The 23023-nt window shown below is 44.9% G+C and overlaps 1 protein-coding gene across 1 annotated transcript; it reads left to right on the plus strand.

Moving 5' to 3' along the window:
* The first annotated feature begins 7114 nt into the window (after positions 1-7114).
* Positions 7115-8937, plus strand: LOC142070547 (uncharacterized). The gene is made up of 2 exons (XM_075124264.1): positions 7115-7697; positions 8285-8937. Exons 1-2 carry the CDS (start codon positions 7115-7117, stop codon positions 8824-8826), a joined length of 1125 nt encoding a protein of 374 aa, XP_074980365.1. The 3' UTR covers positions 8827-8937.
* The last annotated feature ends 14086 nt before the right edge of the window (positions 8938-23023 follow it).

Genomic DNA, 23023 nt, shown 5'->3' on the forward strand with positions numbered 1-23023 from the left:
ATGTCCATCGACATCCTGCCTGGCCATGCAGATTAGCTACACAGGGCAATGTGTAGCTCACAGAAAACACTACCTGCCTCCCACTTTTTGATTCCCTACACAAGCCACAGCAACTTACCCAGCATCTCATCTGCTTCCTGCTCCCCATTGAGCACTTCTGGAGTGGAGAAAAGTTCCTGGCTGCCTGTCCCACCGTGGTGCTCCCAGCGGGGTCGCCCATCTTCTTCTAGCTCGACTTCTTCATCCAGAATTTCAACCTGCGGGTTACTCCCTCTTTCTGCTGCCTGCAAAGCATCCATGGGGCTATCAGCCATGAAGGTGGGGTCACCACTGAGGATAGCGTTCAGCTCCTTATAGAAGCGGCAGGTCTTAAGTGCACCACCAGAGCGATGGTTCACCTCCCGCGCCTTATGGTACACCTGCCTCAGCTCCTTTATATTTGCTCTGTACTGCTGCGTGTCCCCATCATAGCCCTTTTCACACAAACCTTGAGAAATTTGCCCATATGTGTCCTGATTCCTACGGGTCACTCGCAGCTGCGACTGAACAGACTCCTCTTCCCCATATCCTGATTAGATCCAACAACTCAGTGGTGGTCAAAGTGGGAGCGTGTTTGGTGCGATAGCCAGCCATACTCACCTGGGAAGCTCCTCTGGGAAGCCAGCAAGCAGGAAATGAGATTTAAAATTCCCGAGGCTTGCAAGGGGGAGAGGTCGGCTGGCTGTAGGGCAGCAGAGGTCATACTGCTGACCAGAGCAGCAGCATGGGAATTGTGGGATACTTTCTGGAGGCCAATAAAATTGAAAAAGGACCTGTGGTGTCTACACTGCATGTTTGTCGACAATAAAGGGAGGGGAAAAGAAAAGTCTCTCGCAGGGGTGGAAGCTTTTTGTCGCCAAAACTAGGCCTTTTTTTAAAAAAAAAGTCACATTGCAGTGTGTGCGCTATCGCTGTTTTGTTGCCAAAAGCCAGTTTTTGGTGACAAAACTTGCCAGTATAGACAAGCCCTGAGTTTGCTAAAGTCTGCCTTCTTGAAATCCATTGTCTTTATTGTGCTGTTCTCCCTCCTACCGTTCCTTAGAATCATGAACTCTACCATTTCATGATCACTTTCACCCAAGTTGCCTTCCACTTTCAAATTCTCAACCAGTTCTCCCCTATTTGTCAAAATCAAATCTAGAACAGCCTCCCCCCTAGTAGCTTTCTCCATCTTCTGAAATAAAAAATTGTCTCCAATACATTCCAAGAACTTTTTGGATAATCTGTGCTCTGCTATGTTATTTTCCCAACAGATGTCTGGGTAGTTGAAGTCCCCCATCACCACCAAGTCCTGTGTTTTGGATGATTTTTTTAGTTGTTTTAAAAATACCTCATCCACCTCTTCTTCCTGACTTGGTGGTCTGTAGTAGACCCCTATGATGACATCACCCTGGTTTTATCCCAACCTTATTTACAATTTGGTGACAGAATTTTAACTAGGGACTCCTCTGTAGGGTCTCCACCAGCCTCTGCCCAGGAAGCTACCGATTTAGCTTTTATGTTAAAATAATATTAGAATGTTATAGTTTCTTAAAAGGCAATATATCATCTTACTTAATTATCTATGAATGTCCTTGGATTTTTAAAGTGGAAAATACCTAATTTGAGTATAACAGCTGTACAGATTTTCCTTGTATTTCGTCACATGCATTTAATCGGTGATGCTCATGAGAGTTACCAGCTCCATTAGCTATGCTCCAAATTGGAGTAAGAGCCAGAAAACATAGGAAGAAACACATCTGAGGTATCACAGAAGTTATAAATGTTGCCAGCCTAACCTGTGGAGATTTTACCCATCCTGAATTACCATGCGCTCTAACTTCAAGTTCTAAACTCTTCTAGCATAGGCAATATGGCTCATGGCAGTTACAAGCTCCCCTGGGCAGCCCTCATGAGGTGTGTAATCTTCCAACAGAACTCAAGTGGTTCTGAACCCAGAGAACAACTGGAACCATTGATGTGGCCCCATTTTCCACTCTTTGCACAATGGACATAGAACAATGCGGTTCCGAAAGAGGATAGGTGAATCTGATATTCCACCCCAGGACTACTGGGTAAATGTTTACCACTTCTGATGAAAAATAGGTTTAAAATATGATGAACCAGAACAAATTAAGGATTTCCTGAGCATTTAGGTTCATATAAATAAGGAACATTGGCTCAAGGGTTTAAATTTGGATCAAGGACTTAAAAGTCAGACCACAGTGCTTGCTTTGTTCAAGGAAAATGACTTTCCTTTTTTTTATCCCACCCCCTTTTTTTGACCCCATGAGAATCAAAGAAGTCTCACAGCCAAGCAGAAATGACAATAATTGTAGCAGCCTCAACATGATTTGACCCAGAACCACATACTTATCTTAACTGGAATGGAGAAACATTTAGAATTTTTGACCTGTGCATCCATCCTATGGATATGCAACACCTCGCCTAAGTGTTTTAGATTCTGTATAATGGCTGGTCCACATATTGGATAACAGCCTACTACTGCAACCAGCTAATGGGGTGTCTCCTCATGTTGAAGGGATAGATGTTTAATTTTGGTGCTAACAATCTTGGTTCTAACTCCCATGACTTGTGATGGGAGATCTAAAGAAGCTACTGTTAAGCTGGTAGCAGCAGTAGATTCTGGTCTTCTGTGTTGACCAGCCATTAGATGGCAACATGACCTACTTAGCCAGTGTCTTACACATGCAACTGATTTCATTATTAAGTTCAATCTTGTGCATGATGTGGAATGAACTATGCAAAAATTACCACGTTAAGACGGTGCCTTGAAGGTTCAGAAATCTGGTGATATTTTTCAGGCAAATGATGTAATGCTCTAATTTGCATATTGAACCAAGCATCACCTTATTTACACCAATGAGAGTAAACATCCCAATTACCAGAACTTAAGCCTGACAAGGCTGCAGTGTGGGAAAAACTCTAGGAGCATAGGAATTGCTGTGCTCCTGACTGCCTCTAGCATCTCATCGGACAGGAACAAAGCTCTGGCTGCTCCTAGCTGATGGTAGATGGAGAGGGATCCCTGTCTGAGAGGGCTCGTCCCTGCCTGTCTACTGCTTGTAGGCTCCTGCAGCCAGACACAGATAGCTACAACAGTACCGAGCACCACTGGAGTGGATGGTACCATGAGCCTGCCTACAATGGCATGTAGCCGATCTGCAACTGCTATCAGCAAATATCTCCAATGGCTGGTGATGGGACACTAGATGGGGAGGGCTCCGAGTTACTACAGAGAATTCTTTCCCAGGTGTCTGGCTGGTGGGTCTTGCCCACATACTCAGGCTCCAACTGATCAGCATATTTGGGGTCAGGAAGGAATTTTGCCCTGGGTCAGATGGGCAAAGACCCTGGGAGGTTTTCCCCTTCCTCTGCAGCTTGAGGCATGGGTCAGTTGCAGGTTGAAACTAGTGCAAATGGTGGATTCACTATAACTTGAAGTCTTTAAATCATGACTTGAGGATTTCAGTAACTCAGCCAGAGGTTATGGGTCTATTACAGGAGTGGGTGGGTGAGGTTTTGGGTCCTGCAATGATCCTGCATCTGACCAGATGATCATGATGGTCCTTTCTGATCTTAAAGTCCATGAGCTCCAAGTCTGCACCTATGGATGGGTAGGATGGCTACGATGGCTATGTTCTACGCTGCATCGCTATGGATTGAGTCCTGGGTTGGTTTCTATGGACAAAGTCCTGGAGAGCCCCTCAAGAGCAGCCCTAGCCATAGAAAGGCAGCATAGAGTGTCTCCTTGGCTCTATAAATCAGGAGGCTTAAATGCCTAGGATTACTCACACATAGCGCAGCCTCTAGTCCCTAGAAAGCCAGAGAAGTCCATGCTTGGAAGGTTCTTTTCTCTCCGTGGAATAGCCCCCCAGTTTTCCTTAAATCACCCCAGTAGTCAATGGGCTGTTATGCTGCATCCTGGTACAAGATATCAACCATCCATTCTTGGTAACCCCCTGCAATAGATAGGTTAGAAACAGGATTTTCAGCTCCAATGGCCCCTTGGTCCCCTCCAAATCTAGATGCCTCTTACTTCATGTAGGTGATCCCCTAAGATCCTTGGTTAAGGAAGGTTTTCCAGGTTTTCCCCTGGGGCAGGAAGGAAGGGAAACTACACGCACCACAATGGAAGAATGAGTAGGAAACTCCCTTAAAAACAAACAAACAAACCAACCAAAACCATGTGACATTTCCTCACCCCTCTTCTTGCTAAAGAAAAATGAAGTATGTCATCTAAGTGTCACTGTCTAAGCACAGCACCACTCAGGTTTGGCCTGGCCACCTCCAACCCCATCATGATGGATGAACAATAGAGCCAAATTTAAGCAAATGGTGTTATGACTTGGCACACTGAGTCACAGTGCCACTCAGATTTGGCACTGTGATCCCATGCACCACGTCAGAATGCCTGGATCAGGGAGCCACGCCCAGTCTTGAGGAACAGGAGCTGCAACTGTGGAGTACCTGGGGAGTGGACTTGCTCTCCACCCCCTTAACCTCCTCCCCAAGGTCCCCCCTCAATGCTTTTGCACCCTTGATTTTTTGAAAGGGTGTTGGGGCCTCCGTTTCAGTTTTAGCCCTGCCCCCCTGGCTCTAGTGAAAACCTTTAGCTTCATGTGGAAACAAAGTGGCAGCCAGTGTAGATCACAGAGCATAACTGTTGTGTCCTTTATGTGGAAAAAGCTGCATTCAACACTAGCTTCTACTCTGGAGTGATTCTAAAATGCAGCCCCATATAGAGTGTATTTCTGCTTATCTCAAGGTAACCTAAATAAAGGAAAAATAGCAATCTTTGCTGATCAAGCAGTTAACAAAAATCGCAATACTCATTCGTAGTCTCAGAAGGGAGACCAACCTACAGCCTGCTTTACACTTGCTCTGATCAGGTCCAGGCAATCTGGTGGGGCTGCGTGCAAAGCTTTCAGTGCCAGTCTCCATGCTAGACTTGCTCTATACATAGTAAAAAAGATAAAACCAGACCTGTTTATTTGAAATCCTCAACCAAAACTGACCCTGAGTTTGGATTCAAATGGCATCAGGATCTGAATAAACCTTACTATAAATTTGGCCTCATCTAGAGGATAGAGGGCTCAAGTACCTAGGGCTGTCAATCGGGTACTTTTTGCAAGCACTGCATTTTTAAAAGTGATCCCTATCTAAGATAAGATGTCACTGTGTGATGAACATTGTATGTGCCCTTATCAGTGCCAGTTCACAAATAACCAAGTCCAAGAGACACTTGAACTCTACCCTGGAAAATGAGACTCCCTTGGTTAACCCCAGGGCTTGGGTATCTCCCATGGTAGCCACCAGGCTAATTAGCACAACCACAAGCAGAAATTTCTTGTATTGCCATTCATTTCTTCTTTAGGACCAGAAAATAAGAGAACAGGACTATTTTTCTCCTCCCTTTTCCTCTCTCCTTTATCTTCTGTTTCTTCTTTAAGCTTTGTACATTCTAGGAATTCTCCAAGGGAAACACTAGTGTGTGTGATATTTGAAGACCGCAGTTTACCTTGCATAGATTGTAAGCATTGGACTGTGCAGAGTAGTGGTGTTCGTACTGGAGTGACTCTGCCAATTCCTCCGCGCATGTCCAGTGTGAACTAGAAATAGTTCCAGTACCAGAGACAGTGTCAGACTGAGCTGGGTATTTATAAAGTTCATAAAATTGCTGTGCCTACTCTCTTCACAAACCTGACTACTAGCCATCCTGGGATGGAATTTATAGTCAGATTCCAAAAGTATGAGGGATCTTGGGGGCAGAATAGAAATTAAACTGGCCTGAGGAGAGTGGAGGAAGGGAAAAGAAAAGCATGAGGGAAATGGAGAACGAGAACCACCATGTCTGGCTAAAAGGATCAGCTGGAGAACTGATTGACCTTATAGGGCAGATAAAGGAGCAAGGATAGTTCACAGATTAGCGAAGCTAAGGTATGAGAGAAGGTGTTCACCTGATTAAATTAGGTGAAACAAGATAGATATTATGGTAATAGGCCCTAGAGAAAAATCTAACAGATAAAAAGGAAGGCTGAAGATCTCCAACGGCTCAAATATAATTTGAGATAAGAATTTGAATCTTGGGGGCTTAATAAAACTGAATTTACAATCTCTGTTGTTTGCCCTAATTCTAGTGAAAATGCATAGTTCTAGTGCAGTGGTCGGGACTTCCATGAAAGGGCTAAACTTCAGGAAGCAGTGTCATGGCCTTAGGGTATGAAGATAAAATGTTCAGTCACTGAGGGCTTTTCCAGTGATGTCATGTTTATAACTTGATAGCTTTCTATGGAGCTTTGGTTGGTGGAGAACCAGAGAGAGAACTCAAATTAGCTTTTGCATGCTCGAAGTGGCAGTTAAGCAGTTGAATTAGTTTCTCAGATTCAGTTGCTAGAAAAAATGACTTGCCTCTAGACTCCTATTACTACAAATGCAACATACAGATCAGATACTGAATATATTAAACAGGATTCTCTCCCCATATCCACTTCTGTTTTGGTAAACAGCATTTGTATGCTTTCACCCTTTATGTTCCTTTTCATAACCAAGTCCCTCTCTTTTTGTGAATAAAATGGAAAGAAAAAATGATCAGAATGTGTCTATGCCAAAATGAGCAAAAACAAACATACCAACCAACCACCAAAACCTCTATAACTTGATTTTAGCAGTAAGGCAAGTTAAGGATGGTGTTTCAGCCCTTAACTCTGAGTTTCCTGGCCCTGGTCTACACTAGGACTTTAGGTCGAATTTAGCAGCGTTAAATCGATGTAAACCTGCACCCGTCCACACAATAAAGCCCTTTATTTCGACTTAAAGGGCTCTTAAAATCGATTTCCTTACTCCACCCCTGACAAGTGGATTAGCGCTTAAATCGACGTTGCCGGCTCGAATTTGGGGTACTGTGGACACAATTCGATGGTATTGGCCTCCAGGAGCTATCCCAGAGTGCTCCATTATGACCGCTCTGGACAGCACTCTCAACTCAGATGCACTGGCCAGGTAGACAGGAAAAGAACCGCGAACTTCTGAATCTCATTTCCTGTTTGGCCAGCGTGGCAAGCTGCAGGTGACCATGCAGAGCTCATCAGCAGAGGTGACCATGATGGAGTCCCAGAATCGCAAAAGAGCTCCAGCATGGACCGAACGGGAGGTACGGGATCTGATCGCTGTTTGGGGAGAGGAATCCGTGCTATCAGAACTCCGTTCCAGTTTTCGAAATGCCAAAACCTTTGTCAAAATCTCCCAGGGCATGAAGGACAGAGGCCATAACAGGGACCCGAAGCAGTGCCGCGTGAAACTGAAGGAGCTGAGGCAAGCCTACCAGAAAACCAGAGAGGCGAACAGCCGCTCTGGGTCAGAGCCCCAAACATGCCGCTTCTATGATGAGCTGCATGCCATTTTAGGGGGTTCAGCCACCACTACCCCAGCCGTGTTGTTTGCCTCCTTCAATGGAGATGGAGGCAATACGGAAGCAGGTTTTGGGGACGAAGAAGATGATGATGAGGAGGAGGTTGTAGATAGCTCACAGCACGCAAGCGGAGAAACCGGTTTTCCCGACAGCCAGGAACTGTTTCTCACCCTAGACCTGGAGCCAGTACCCCCCGAATCCACCCAAGGCTGCCTCCTGGACCCAGCAGGCGGAGAAGGGACCTCTGGTGAGTGTACCTTTTAAAATACTATACATGGTTTAAAAGCAAGCATGTGAAAGGATTACTTTGCCCTGGCATTTGCGGTTCTCCTAGATGTAGTCCTAAAGCCTTTGCAAAAGGTTTCTGGGGAGGGCAGCCTTATTGCGTCCTTCATGGTAGGACACTTTACCACTCCAGGCCAGTAACACGTACTCGGGAATCATTGTAGAACAAAGCATTGCAGTGTATGTTTGCTGGCGTTCAAACAACATCCGTTCTTTATCTCTCTGTGTTATCCTCAGGAGAGTGAGATATCATTCATGGTCACCTGGTTGAAATAGAGTGCTTTTCTTCAGGGGACACTCAGAGGAGCCCATTCCTGCTGGGCTGTTTGCCTGTGGCTAAACAGAAATGTTCCCCGCTGTTAGCCACAGGGAGGGGGGAAGGTTGAGGGGGTAGTCACGCGGTGGGAGGAGCAAAATGCGACCTTGTAACGAAAGCACATGTGCTATGTATGTAATGTTAACAGCAAGATTTACCCTGAAAGAGTGTAGCCACTGTTTTATAAAATGTGTCTTTTTAAATACCGCTGTCCCTTTTTTTTTCTCCACCAGCTGCATGTGTTTCAATGATCACAGGATCTTCTCCTTCCCAGAGGTTAGTGAAGCTTAGAAAGAAAAAAAAACGCACTCGCGATGAAATGTTCTCCGAGCTCATGCTGTCCTCCCACACTGACAGAGCACAGACGAATGCGTGGAGGCAAATAATGTCAGAGTGCAGGAAAGCACAAAATGACCGGAAGGAGAGGTGGCGGGCTGAAGAGAGTAAGTGGTGGGCTGAAGAGAGTAAGTGGCGGGCTGAAGACAGGGCTGAAGCTCAAATGTGGCGGCAGCGTGATGAGAGGAGGCAGGATTCAATGCTGAGGCTGCTGCAGGACCAAACCAGTATGCTCCAGTGTATGGTTGAGCTGCAGCAAAGGCAGCTGGAGCACAGACTGCCACTGCAGCCCCTCTGTAACCAACCGCCCTCCTCCCCAAGTTCCATAGCCTCCACACCCAGACGCCCAAGAACGCGGTGGGGGGGCCTCCGGCCAACCAGCCACTCCACCACAGAGGATTGCCCAAAAAAAAGAAGGCTGTCATTCAATAAATTTTAAAGTTGTAAACTTTTAAAGTGCTGTGCTTAAAGTGCTGTGTGGCATTTTCCTTCCCTCCTCCACCACCCCTCCTGGGCTACCTTGGTAGTCATCCCCCTATTTGCGTGATGAATGAATAAAGAATGCATGAATGTGAAGCAACAATGACTTTATTGCCTCTGCAAGCGGTGATTGAAGGGAGGAGGGGCGGGTGGTTAGCTTACAGGGAAGTAGAGTGAACCAAGGGGCGGGGGGTTTCATCAAGGAGAAACAAACAGAACTTTCACACCGTAGCCTGGCCAGTCATGAAACTGGTTTTCAAAGCTTCTCTGATGTGTACCGCGCCCTCCTGTGCTCTTCTAACCGCCCTGGTGTCTGGCTGCGCGTAACCAGCAGCCAGGCGATTTGCCTCAACCTTCCACCCCGCCATAAATGTCTCCCCCTTACTCTCACAGATATTGTGGAGCACACAGCAAGCAGTAATAACAGTGGGAATATTGGTTTCGCTGAGGTCTAACCGAGTCAGTAAACTGCGCCAGCGCGCCTTTACACATCCAAATGCACATTCTACCACCATTCTGCACTTGCTCAGCCTGTAGTTGAACAGCTCCTGACTACTGTCCAGGCTGCCTGTGTACGGCTTCATGAGCCATGGCATTAAGGGGTAGGCTGGGTCCCCAAGGATACATATAGGCATTTCAACATCCCCAACAGTTATTTTCTGGTCTGGGAATAAAGTCCCTTCCTGCAGCTTTTGAAACAGACCAGAGTTCCTGAAGATGCGAGCATCATGTACCTTTCCCGGCCATCCCACGTTGATGTTGGTGAAACATCCCTTGTGATCCACCAGAGCTTGCAGCACTATCAAAAAGTACCCCTTGCGGTTTATGTACTCGGCGGCTTGGTGCTCCGGTGCCAAGATAGGGATATGGGTTCCGTCTATAGCCCCACCACAGTTAGGGAATCCCATTGCAGCAAAGCCATCCACTATGACCTGCACATTTCCCAGGGTCACTACCCTTGATATCAGCAGATCTTTGATTGCGTGGGCTACTTGCATCACAGCAGCCCCCACAGTAGATTTGCCCACTCCAAATTGATTCCCAACTGACCGGTAGCTGTCTGGCGTTGCAAGCTTCCACAGGGCTATCGCCACTCGCTTCTCAACTGTGAGGGCTGCTCTCATCTTGGTATTCATGCGCCTCAGGGCAGGGGAAAGCAAGTCACAAAGTTCCATGAAAGTGCCCTTACGCATGCGAAAGTTTCGCAGCCACTGGGAATCGTCCCAGACCTGCAACACTATGCGGTCCCACCAGTCTGTGCTTGTTTCCCGAGCCCAGAATCGGCGTTCCACAGCATGAACCTGCCCCATTAGCACCATGATGCATGCATTGGCAGGGCCCATGCTTTCAGAGAAATCTGTGTCCATGTCCTGATCACTCACGTGACCGTGCTGACGTCGTCTCCTCGCCCGGTATCGCTTTGCCAGGTTCTGGTGCTGCATATACTGCTGGATAATGCGTGTGGTGTTTAATGTGCTCCTAATTGCCAAAGTGAGCTGAGCGGCCTCCATGCTTGCCTTGGTATGGCGTCCGCACAGAAAAAAGGCGCGGAACGATTGTCTGCCGTTGCTCTGACGGAGGGAGGGGCGACTGACGACACGGCTTACAGGGTTGGCTTCAGGGAGCTAAAATCAACAAAGGGGGTGTCTTTACATCAAGGAGTATTTCAGGCAGGATTTCACGGAGGGTTCCAATAAAAAATGGTGCACCTAAGTTATTGTTCTTATTGGAACAAGGAGGTTAGCCTGGCCTCTGATTGATACATGGCTAGATTTACCTCGCTGCACCTTCTCTGTGAGTGACTGCAGTGTGACCTAGAGGAATGAGTCCCCTAGACAGGGGAGGGGGGGAAGCAAATGAGTACAAAACAAATCTGGTCTATTTCTTGTTTTGACCCACTCCATCTATCTTTTACATCTTTGGCTGGCAGCAGAGGGTGCAGAAGGACTGCATGCCATCCACATCTCATGGCTGCTCGGCAGAAGATGGTACAGTACGACTGCTAGCCATCCTTATCTCTTGCCTGCCTGGCAGAAGATGGTACAATACGACTACTAGCAATCCTCATCTCTTGCCTGCCTGGCAGAAGATGGTACAGTACGACTGCTAGCAGTCCGTATCGCCTGCCTGCTCACCATAAGACGGTTCAATAGGACTGACTGCAGGACTAAAGAGAATGACCTGGTCAAGTCACTCCAAATTTAGTCCCTGCGCCCATGTCTGCCCAGGCGCTCCCAGCCGACGTGGCCAGGAGCACCTCGGACACGACGAGGACGACTACCAGTCGTATTGCACCGTCTGCTGCCAGAAGGCAATGGGTTGCTGCTTCTGTGTAGCAAAGCCGTACCTCGTCTGCCAGCACCCAGGAGACATAGGGTGACGGTTACCTGAGCGGGCTCCATGCTTGCCGTGGTATGGCGTCTGCACAGGTAACTCAGGAAAAAAGGCGTGAAACGATTGTCTGCCCTTGCTTTCACGGAGGGAGGGAGGGAACGGGGGCCTGACGATATGTACCCAGAACCACCCGCGACAATGTTTTAGCCCCATCAGGCATTGGGATCTCAACCCAGAATTCCAATGGGCAGCAGAGACTGCGGGAACTGTGGGATAGCTACCCACAGTGCAACGCTCCGGAAGTCAACTCTAGCCTCGGTACTGTGGAAGCGCTCCGCCGAGTTAATGCACTTAATGCACTTAGAGCATTTTCTGTGGGGACACACACACTCGAATATATAAAACCGATTTCTAAAAATCCGACTTCTATAAATTCGACCTTATTCCGTAGTGTAGACATACCCCTGGGTTTTGTCAGGTTAAATCAGACACTTCAGGTCATTTTACCTTATGCATTTCGGTGCAAGTGTGTGATTTATGTCCTATTTTTTATTACATGAACCTTTGTCTCCATGCTATTTGATTTAGTCTACTAATGGCTCTCAGCTGATTTCATTTTAGTATCTGTAAATTTTCCCACATGAAGCTAGACAAACACAATTAAATTGAGTAATTTAATAAAAAAGCAAGTTCCTGAGAAAACAAGATTTTAACTGTTGATCCAGAACAGCTCTGCACGTAAACAATGGATCTTTGGTGTTTACTGTATATTATTATCGGTCTAAATACAAAGATTACTGTTTTCTCTAGTGTGGCAACTGGCTGGAGGCTCTCACTACTAGTCATTATTAGTAGCAATGACATTAATTGAACTTCACTGCTTCCAGGTGTGTGGCACACTCCAGGGTCACACAGTGCACCAGGATTTCATGTGTATTCAATTACTGTTGCCTTATGAAGGAATGCAACATATCATACATTAAAATGTCAATTACCACTTTTTATGGAATAGCTGGTAAACTGAACCAATCAGCTTTCCCAGTTTGGGTTTTGTCTTGCTATAAAAATTAGGAGGGCAGGGAGAGAGGGAGAAATCAAATATACATCTCCAAGCATTTGTTCAGTATTCACTCATCTGGTACCTCCCATGCCACCAATGATCAAAATTACAAACAACATAATAGTATGGTCTATTGCTAGGTCCATCATGTTGTTGGAAATGGAAAAGGTTAATTCACATCTATATATAAAGGAATTATTTGCTTGCACTTTTTATGGACACAGTCTTTTATAGAGAATAAGTTAACTTTCTGCCTCTGTGCTTTGGATGCAAGGTCAGAGGTACAAAGTTCAGGTGTTTTTGGGGACTCTGCTGTCCACACGCTTGACATTCTGCACTCTGTTCAGCTCAGCGACAATGTCCTCACTAGTCAGCAGACTCTGAAGTTTCAGCCATTTCTCCGGGTAAACCTTCCCCCGCGATACACGCCGGAAAATGGCCTCCTAAGAAAAATACTTCATCATTAAGTGACATTTCTTTCATCTGCCCACCCAACTTATCTTCCTTCTACCTCTTCAGCATCCCCACCAGTGGGATACCATTCAAAACTAGAACAAACAAAACCTACTCCTTTTATTAGTTTCCAAATATGGAATCTTTTGAGCAACTTTTAACTGATGGGATGCAAGAAAATATATTCTTGCAGTGTTAAACTAGGGAATATTATAATAATGTTGTGGCTTTTGTTGTGTTGCTTGATTGCAATAGGCATGGAATCTTCCTGGTATAATATTTCTAAAACATACTTTGAAAACGTTTGCTGGATGTGGAGCTGAATGTAAGGAATGAGTCCTTATCAGGTCCGGCAATCTGGGTTCTGCAATAGTCATCTTTAAATTAATCAATGACATTTGTTGTTGCATAAATCATAGTTAAGCCCAGTGATGAGCTGCCAAAATCTTAACGGGTTCCCTCCTCACCCCACGAGGGGGTCGTTGCCCACCTCTGACCCCCGGGACTCCTGCCCCATCCAACCCCCCCGCGTTCCTTGACACCCCCCCCCCAGTCCGATCCACCCCTGTCCCCTGACTGTCCCCAAAACCAGGCAGGAGGGTCTCATGGGCCACCCTAGTGAGTGCCCACCCCACCCCTAAGAGCCAAAGGCACCTGCCGGGGGGTGAGGTGGGGAGTCCCGGAGGTGCTTACCTGGGGCAGCTCCCAGGAAGCATCCGGCAGGTCCCTCTGGCTCCTAGGGGCAGGAAAATGTAGCTGGGGGGGGAGCCACCGCTCCCCCACTGATCACATCAAAAGTGGCGCCTTAGGCACAGACTCCCTGGGTGCTCCAACCCTGGAGCACCCACAGGGAAAATTTGGTGGGTGCAGAGCACCCACTGGCAGCTCCCCGCCCCGCGCCTGGCCCCAGCTCACCTCACCTCTGCTCCTCCTCCTCCCCCTCCCCCTCCCCTGAATGCACCGCCCTGCTCTGCTTCTCCGCCCCCCCCGCCCCCCGCCCGGCTTCCTGCAAATCAGCTGTTTGGCGGGAAGCCAGGGAGGGCTGAGAAGCAGGCGGCGGCTTCCCGCTCAGGCCGAGGGTGGCGGAGGTGAGCTGGGGCGGGGAGTGGTTCCCCTGGGCACCCCTGGGTTACCTGCTGCAGCACGGGCGGCCCTCCTTGTGCCCCAGCTCACCTCCGCCCCAGCTCACCTCCGCCTCCCTGGGCCTGAGTGGGAAGCTGCGGCCTGCTTCTCAGCCTGCCCCAGCTGATTTGCGGGAAGTCTGGGGTGGGTGGAGGAGAAGCAGAGAGGGGCGGCGCGTTCAGGGGAGGAGGCAGAGGTGGAGGCGGAGTGGAGGTGAGCTGGGGCCAGGGCCAGGCCGGGGAGCTGCCGGTGGGTGCTCTGCACCCACCAAATTTTCCCCTTGGGTGCTCCAGGGTTGGAGCACCCATGGAGTCGGCGCCTAAGGTGCCACTTTTGGCCGGTTAAATTTAGAAGCTCTTTTAGAACCGGTTGTCCCTTGTGGAACAACTGGTTCTAAAAGGGCTTTTAAATTTAACAACCAGTTCTAGCGAACTGGTGGGAACCGGCTCCAGCTCACCACTGGTTAAGCCTGTATAAACCGTATGTTAGCAAGGTTTATACATGTGCCCCCTTATAAGCATTAAGGTAATTAGCCCTTATAATACAGGGTTAGGGATTCTTTTTTAGATTTTTTTTTTAATACCTTCATATCTGAAATTTTTGTTCATCGCGCACAACACAGGGAGTCTAAATTAGGCCCTGAACCTGAAAGGGGAACTAGATGGGCAGACTCCTATGCCTGCAAGGAGACCTGTTGAAATCAAACTCCACATGGGTCCAAGGGCCTGTCCGCATACAGCCAATGGCTGGATCAGGGCCCTAAACTGTAAACTGTTCAGGGTAGCGGGACCATGTCATCTGATGTATGTGAAAACACTGTACTTACCTAAAGAACTATATGCTCTGGAAAGACTCCATCTGTGTTCCTGACCAGGGCTTTGGAACAAAGTAGCCCTTTAAGAATCCGTCCAAGGCTTTAAATGAAAGCCAGTGCAAAGTGAAATAGGATACAGTTTAGTGTGGTCCTGAAGCCAGGCAGACTATATTCAATAAAAGTTATAGTTCTATTAAATTAAAATGTTAAATGAATGGGGGATTTTAGTTAAATCACCAAGTCTTTATTGACGTAAATGCCTGAATAATTGCTTTCACTGTATTAATTAAAATACCCTTTAACTTTGGATCAAATAATATGTATAGCAGACCCAGAACTGATTATATGAATTGAGTGAATTTAAGTGCCTCAATTTTCCCCATCTGTAAACTGGACACACACAGGGAGAAAATAGGATACTAGAGCTTTCTTTGTCTGCAAGATCCTTGTTTCTCAACCTTTTTGATACTAGAGACTGGCTTGTTGCCTTTCTAAACTGTGTCAAGGAAATCTCAGGGTCCAGCTTCAGTCCACGGATCAGTCATTGAGAAACACTGTGATAGACTAAAGGCATGACAAGACCCAATGGATGGACATTGAATTCAGCACAATTTAATTGGAAAATAAGACAACTTTTTAATAGTGAGGGTAATCAACCACTGGAACAGATTACTACAGGATATGGTAAATTCTCCATAACTAGGAGTCTTTAAATCAAGATTGGATGTCTTTTCAAAATATATGCTCTATAGTTCAACCACTAGCAACATGCAGAAATCCCTGAATGAAGTTCTATGGCCTGTCTTATGCAGGAAATGAGACTAGATCAGCAGTTCTCAAACTGTGGGACGGGACTCCATTTTAATGGGGTCGCCAGGGCTGGCTTAGACTTGCTGCTGCCTGGGGCCAAAGCCGAAGTCCTAGCCCCACCTCTTGGGGCCAAAGCCCGCGGGCTTCAGCCCTGTGTGGTGGAGCTCAAGTTACAGCCCCCTGTGTGGGACTGAAGGCTTTGGCCCCCACCCCCACCCCTCGCAGGGGTTCAAGGCTTCAGTCTCCTCTCCTGGTATTGTGTAGTAATTTTTGTTAGGGGTCACGGTGCAATGAAGTTTGAAAATCCCTGGATTAGATGATCATAATGGTTCCTTCTGATTTTAAATCTGTGAAATTGCCCACAAGCACACCGGAAGTCTCTGGCAAACCAGGAATAGTGCTCAGGTTCCCCGATCCCCTGTGCCTTAACCACATACAATAGTCCGTGTTGTACAGAGAGGAAACATTGTCTGTATTTTTAATTTTAATTCTTATTGATAGTATAAAATATACTGGATCTTTCCAGGCTGTTATTTGAATGTCTATTAACAATATTTAAAAAGTATATAAATGGATCCTGTCAATTCCAAGCTAAAATTAAATGTTATAGAATTGTCACCGCACATCCTAAAGTTCCCTGGTATGAAAAGCAGCCTCATTTTCATGGATTCTTCTTGGAAATGCAATTGCTGCAGGCATTACTTCAATATTTTTATAGTGAACATTTTCTCTTTAAAATTACAAAAACCACCCACACACATATAAAGTTAGGGAATGGAGATAATTATGCTGAACATCATTAGGCAGAATCAGAGTAACTGGCCATGTCTGATCACTGTGTTTCTCAAACACAACAAAAAACAGCTATTAATTCTAGTTCCAACTCCGCATTTCAAAATGAAAGCGTAAAATGTGGACTTTGACCATGTGATATAGGAGTTATAAATATGTGCTATATATAAACATTAAATACAATTTATTTTTATTTTTAAATTTAGTACAGAAAGGCATATTGTTAATAGACATTCAAAGTAACAGCCTTTTATACTATCAAGAAGAATTCAACTTAAAAATACAGAAAATTTGAATCATCCCAGTGACAGGATAATGGGTCTGAAGAAGCCTGAGACCTTACACAGTGGTGATTCCTGCTATATACAATTACACATCATTAGCATTAGCAAATGAAAGTGATTTAACATCGTCTAGTCCTTGGTGCCGGAAGGTAGAGAGATTTATGCAAGAAGGCTGTTCTATCTCATTTTATCCAATTTTGTAAACTACTTTTTCTGCTGAGACTTAAGTGATTCAATTCTGGCAGTGGTTTTTGTGAAGCAGATGCCTGCACATTAAGAACTGGGCTGAGGCAATTCACCGGGCCCCTGAATAGATAAAAAGGCTGTAATGACTTTCAGACACTAGTGACCTTGGCCCCCAATGCAGGAAGGTGCTGAACAACATGCACTGACTTCTGCAACTGTTCACATGAATAAAGTTAGGGAAGTGCTTCAGTACCTTCCTGAATCAGGACTAGATTTGAAATGGTTGCTTGGAAGCGAGGACTTCATGTCACGTTAACATTAACAATTGCCTGGCTATTGTTTTTCTCTCCACAATTCTGTAGAGACTGGCACATCGACATTAAAAAAAAAAAAAAAAGATTTTCATTCCAAAAGGACATTTCCTCCCTCATCTTCTAAGGTTTTAAAGTAGGTCAAAATTGGGCATATGATATTTTCTCTCTGTTTAGCAATAGTACCTAATAAATTATAATGTTATTTTATATTTGGGTTGTATTTTTATCCTGAGGAATCCCAAACCACTTTGGCCTTGATCCTGCAAACACATAAGTAACTAACTTTACAATGTAGCCCAATGGGATTACTCATAAGTGTAAATTTACTCATATGCTTAAAAGTGTTTGGTGGATAAAAGGCCTTACTACATAAGCATCATGTTGGGTTAAATAAATTGAGATGATAAATTATGTACAAATGAGTAATCATGCAATTTGAGAAGAATTCAGGTAGGTGTCAGAAACACAAACTGTTTGGCATACAACACATAGTGTTCCTTGTCTGTACCCTCACAGCTGTTGCCAAAGTCCTTTTGCAGGAATGCAAACAGTTCCACTCAGGATTTATTGGCAATTGTCACAAGAAAAGCATTAGTAAAAATCAGCACTCATGTCAGTGTTGAAAAATATCACACATTACATCATCAATTTGCATTTTTCACATTGTAATCTCAGGTACTATAACAGATAGCAACTTATTAGGTGTGTGATGATATCTGTATGTTTTACTAGATTCATAGTCCTATTATGTATATTAAGCTGACAAAAATGATTTTGTAACAACAACAAGCATACATTTAAATCAAATAAATGAACAATATAACTTATAATCAGATACACCCATTCCGTATATTAAATAGAGTTTCTCTCAGTATGTTAAGAAATTTTGCCAAGTCTATTTGTTAATCACCCTCTTTCCTCAAGTTCTTTCCCTTGCCTGTTGCTTAATGTCTCCTTTCCTCTATATCTTTGTTCTTTTCCCATTATGTTCCTTCTTATGCATTTCCTGTGTTCCTACATCTCTCCCCACCTTCTTTCCCGCTCTCTTCTTTCCTCTCCTGCTCTTCAATTTTTCTGCCATCTCTTTCTTTATATTAATGGAGGAAGATGAGCAAGAATATCAGGTTTGTAAATATCGTAACCAGACAAAGCATAGCAAGGGACAGCAGTAGAAGACAACAGTACAATGGGTGAGTGACACAGAGACTGAATCCAGTGGTTTAAATCCTGGGGACTGGTCAAGGAGAACACAGTGCAAGACAGAAAAGGTGCAAAGAGGATTTTAAGCCACTCTTGCAATCCTTCAGTGTGTACATCTCTATGCGCCTGTCTGGCCTCCAGACACAAATCAGGGCAGACTTTCATTGGCTGCCATGGGCCCCAAGGGCCACGGAGAGCCTTGGGCATATCTTATGGTATGTCCAAGTTGCATTTTAAAACCTTGAGCAGTAAGTCTTAAGAGTCCAGGTCTACAGATTCGGGCTCATGCTACAGTGCTAAAAACAGCTGTGTAGACATTTGGGCTCTGGCTGGAGCTTGGCCATCCTCTCCGTGCCAGTCAGGGCAGGGCTGTGGCATGGAAGCCATTATGGTGTATCTGTTAACTGAGGATTCCTCTATGCTGGCAGTGGGACCCCTCTGAGCTAGAAGGGCATCACAATTGCCCTGACACATTAGACCATATGGTCCTTAATGTACAATACTTCATTATTTACTCAAAAGAAGAGTTCCAAACTAATAACTCCTCCTGATCATGTCCCTCTTTTTTCCAGGGAGGGGAGAATAGTAGAAAACTCCTGTGACAAAGCTCTGTCCTTGCCTCCGTGGGTCCCATGTTTCCTGGGAAATTTCGCTAGCCTCAGAGGCTCACTGTGACCCTCCACGTAACCCTTCTCTCTCTAGAGACAAGGGTCACAGTCTACTGAGCCATTTTCATCATAAGCCAGCAAGTGAGGTGAGGAGAAGTTATCCTTCCTTGCACAGTCTCTGTTGTCTCCCAGTCTCAGTGTTTAATCAGGGGCAAAGGTGAGGGGAGGGGAGAGCCCAGGCCCACCCTCTACTCCAGGCTCCAGCCCAGGGACCCTAATAGTATCAGCTATGGTAGCTGACCTTTTAGAAACATGACATGTACAATTCCCTGGGCTACTTCCCCCACAGCAGCCCTCACTTCCTCAAGCTCCACTTCACCCTTACCTCAGGGCCTCCTTCCTTGTGCCTGATATGGTGTGTACTACTCAGCCTCTCCAACAGCACAACTTCCTCCCACAGCTCCTGACATGCACACCCACCTGACTAACTGGGAGGCTTTTAACTAGTTTCAGCCAGCCCCTGATTGGCTTCAGGTGTCCCAATCAACCTAGCATTCTCCCTGCCTTCTGGAAAGTTCTTAATTGGCCCCAGGCCTCAGTTCTTAATTGACCTGGAGCAGCTGCCATTTCACTTATCCTGGTACCAGGGATTTGTTGAGCCTGGAGCTAATATATCTATCTCCCACTACTTTTCTACAGCCATCTGGCCTTGCCCCGTCACACTTCATGAAGTCCATTAGATATCTTAAATGCTCCTGATAAGCATTTACATACTACATTGAAGGGTGATCTAGAATGCACCAAGACAGATTTCCTCTCTTACCCATTTAGTTCATCCTGACCCTTAAGGAGAAATCCTGCATCTAGTGAAGTCAATAGGAGTTTTGTGATAGACTTCAGTGGGGGCAGGATTTCACCCTTGGACTTAAACATTCCTGCTAATAGGGAGGAGTCTTGCTTGAAAAGATGCCTTTCCCTCATGTTTCCTTTGCTGTATCTGTGGGCCTCTTGTACAGTTCCATCTACAACCAGGAAAATCTGCCTATGGAGAGAGATATTTGGGGCTAAAACTTGGTCCCATTGAAACAGAATGAGACCAGGATTTGTCCATTAGTTAATTCTCATAATTCAGGATGGGAACACCAGCAAAGTCACAGTCATGCCATCAGCTTAATAAGCACAATCTTCTCTTGGATTAAAATATTTTAATATCTGCTCTAATTATTTTTCCCTATTGACCCTCTTAACTGCTGACAACAAGCTGAAGTTTGTCAAAAGTCATTAAGTAAAAATGTTATTTACTTCACCATTTAATTCTGTTTGCTTTGTTCCCATATTGCTTATTACTTTGCCCACAACAATAAATTACGTTCATGCATCTGGAAATATATCTTTATTCAGTTCTGATTCACATATTGGATGCTGATTATTCTACTCAAGCACTTCTGATTATGCCACTTCAATAGTGATCCCTCAGCATGCTCCACAGATAGAGTAAAAATCAGCTGTATGTATTATTCTGAGAATAGTTGACATCAGGATCAATAACTCCTGACAGAAGCTATTAAGATTGTAATGAGTTACTCAGTAATATTCTAAAGGAGTGTTGGCAAGTCATGGCTCCTTTGATTAAGGACAAATTTCTTAGACTACTGTAAATACATATTAAAAGTTCCAGAATGTGAAGCTGTCACTTGTCAATCCAAAAAAAGGGCAAAGAGTCATGAATAAAGAAGCTCAGAAAATAACTATCCCATGCCTATAACAGCTATTGTATATGGTATGACCTTTTAAGATGCCATTCATCTCAACCAAATGATAAATAAAGCTAGATATTAGTTATGGATTTCCTGGATGTTTTTTGTGTATTTAAAGAAATGTCCATGATGTCAGACATCCTTGGATTTTTGTACATTACAGGAGGGAGAAGGTGGGCATGCATGTACATGAGTGAATGGCAAGCAAGCAGGTGCAATCAGTTAGTGGCTGGGTGAATGTGAAAGTAAATAATTGTACAAACTTTACTGAGTCTTATGAAAAGAGCCAGCAGGATTACACAGGAGGTTATTAGGGAGAAATTTACTTGCACAGATATGGATTTTTGCCCTTAGGGCTTGTCACCACTAGAAAATCAGGGAATGGCAGAACACAACTTGAGAAGTTGTGTTAACTAACATTATGTTAAACACAAACTTTGCAATCAATTTAGACAGGGACTATCCCGTTGAACATATTGGCTGCAGGTTGTGGGTAAATCTGCTGGAGCTGCTGTCCCTGTCTATGTTGACTGCAAAGCCATATTTAACATCATATTAATACGACTCCTCAAGGTTGGTTCCTAACAAAACCTATTTTTTTGTGATGAAAAGTCCATAGAAAGCAAAAACAATATAAAAGCAGCAACAACAATGCTGTGCAAGCATTATAAGGACCACAGCAGTACAGTCAGAGTGGTGGCCCCAGCATTAGACCATCAGGGCAGGGCAAAGCTGGACAGACAGACAGTTAAAGGAAAAAGTAGCAGCTAGGCTACTCCATAAACATGAAAACAGCCAGAAAAAACATGTAATTAGACAATAACTCCTCCCTTCCTGCTTGCCTTATTCAGATGAGTAGTCCCATTGACTTCAACTTGACTACTTGTATCAGTAAGATGTATATGATTCAGCTCAGTATTTGTAACATGTTCTGAACAGGAGAAGCAGTATTAATTATTATTATTGAGATGGGAAAAGGCTGTAAAGATCCAAGAGGTCATGAAATGCTCCCAAAGATTCTGTTTGTTGATACAAAACATGTTGATGACTTGTTATGGTCGCCATGAGTTTCCAATACCTACCAAGAAAAACATATAGCACTAATAGAATTAAGAATAGAGACGGGCAAGAGCCCATCTACTCCCTTCCTCAGTGGTAGGGGCAGCCTGGAAACTAAAGATCTGACGTTTGATGCCCAAATTAGTTACAGCATCTGAAAATAAGTTGGGCTAGACTCCTGTATTATCTCATCTTGCATTCAGCACCAGTGCCACATAATGAAAGTGCTCTCCTGTGAAACATGACTAGAGAGAGGAGATTAAAGCAGGACAGAGGGAAGAAAAAAAAAATTATGGGCCTAATTCTGCACTGGCTGGGACCTTCTGTAGTAATTGCTCCCATGCAAACTGGGTGTAACTGCTACCAAATCAAAATTCTCCACTCACTTACACCCTGGATAGCATTTTACACTCACCTAGCACAAGTGTAACTGATTACACATGGTGCAAGGTAGTAGAGAATCAGGCCTTATGACTTCATGAGCATGCAGGACATGATCTATTTTCTCCTATCACACTAAATAAGGAAATGCTTCAGATTTCTTCTATGCATGCTTCCAATACATTCTTTTTTGCACAGAGAAAAGACAGACTATAGGAATTCAGAAAGAAAAAGTTCACAAGTTGGCACTTAAACATCTAGCAAATAGGGTTTTGTTACAATCAAGTCGCTGTTGGCATATGCAAACAAACATGACATTTATTTCCTTCTCTGACTGGCTCTTTTAACACCTCATGACATAAAATAGCATTTATGACCAAGCAAGGAAGACACAAGAACCTAGCACCCGCAGGTTATGTTTTGACTGCAGAGTTATCCTGGGCTAGCTACCATGGGTGAAACATCCTCACTGCTAGACCCATGCTGTTACCAGGAGTTCTTTCAACCCAAAGCTCTTGGTGACTTTTACTCTGTGTGAGGTAGTGTCAGGAAATAAATCAGGGGAGACACGGCAGTCCGACGTTAGATGGCTGGCACAAACAGGACAACACAAGAGTGCTTTCACTTAAAGCTAACCTTTACTTAGTCTCAAGCACTTACACACATCCACAACAGGTTAGTAAAACACCCCAACCCTTGATAATTACCAAAGCTGAGTGTGGCTCTTGAGTAACACAGTGGCAGGCTTCCAGCGGCCAAATCTTCTGTCTGCCGGTGAGGACTGCAAGATGTATCCAGAGGGAGAGTCCAACTACCTCAAACTTTTCCCCCTTATTTATACATTAGTAATAGAATGACATGTCCCTTAAAGAAAACTTGTTAAGTAAGCAGTTTTAATAGTCAAGCAAGAGGTTCCTTCTGATTATCGATTAACCAAGTGTGGGTTTTTCCAGAGTTTGCAGCCTTGAGGCCCCCAATAGAC

Source organism: Caretta caretta, chromosome 1 (assembly GCF_965140235.1).
Source record: "Caretta caretta isolate rCarCar2 chromosome 1, rCarCar1.hap1, whole genome shotgun sequence".
Taxonomy (NCBI): Eukaryota; Metazoa; Chordata; order Testudines; family Cheloniidae; genus Caretta; species Caretta caretta.

What these genes read in the sequence shown, in the direction of transcription:
- LOC142070547 (XM_075124264.1), top strand. Translation starts at nt 7,115, where the DNA reads ATGCAGAGCTCATCAGCAGAGGTGACCATGATGGAGTCCCAGAATCGC. An exon ending in AGGCGGAGAAGGGACCTCTG is followed by an intron (nt 7,698 to 8,284) that starts GTGAGTGTACCT and finishes TTTCTCCACCAG; the next exon opens with CTGCATGTGTTTCAATGATC.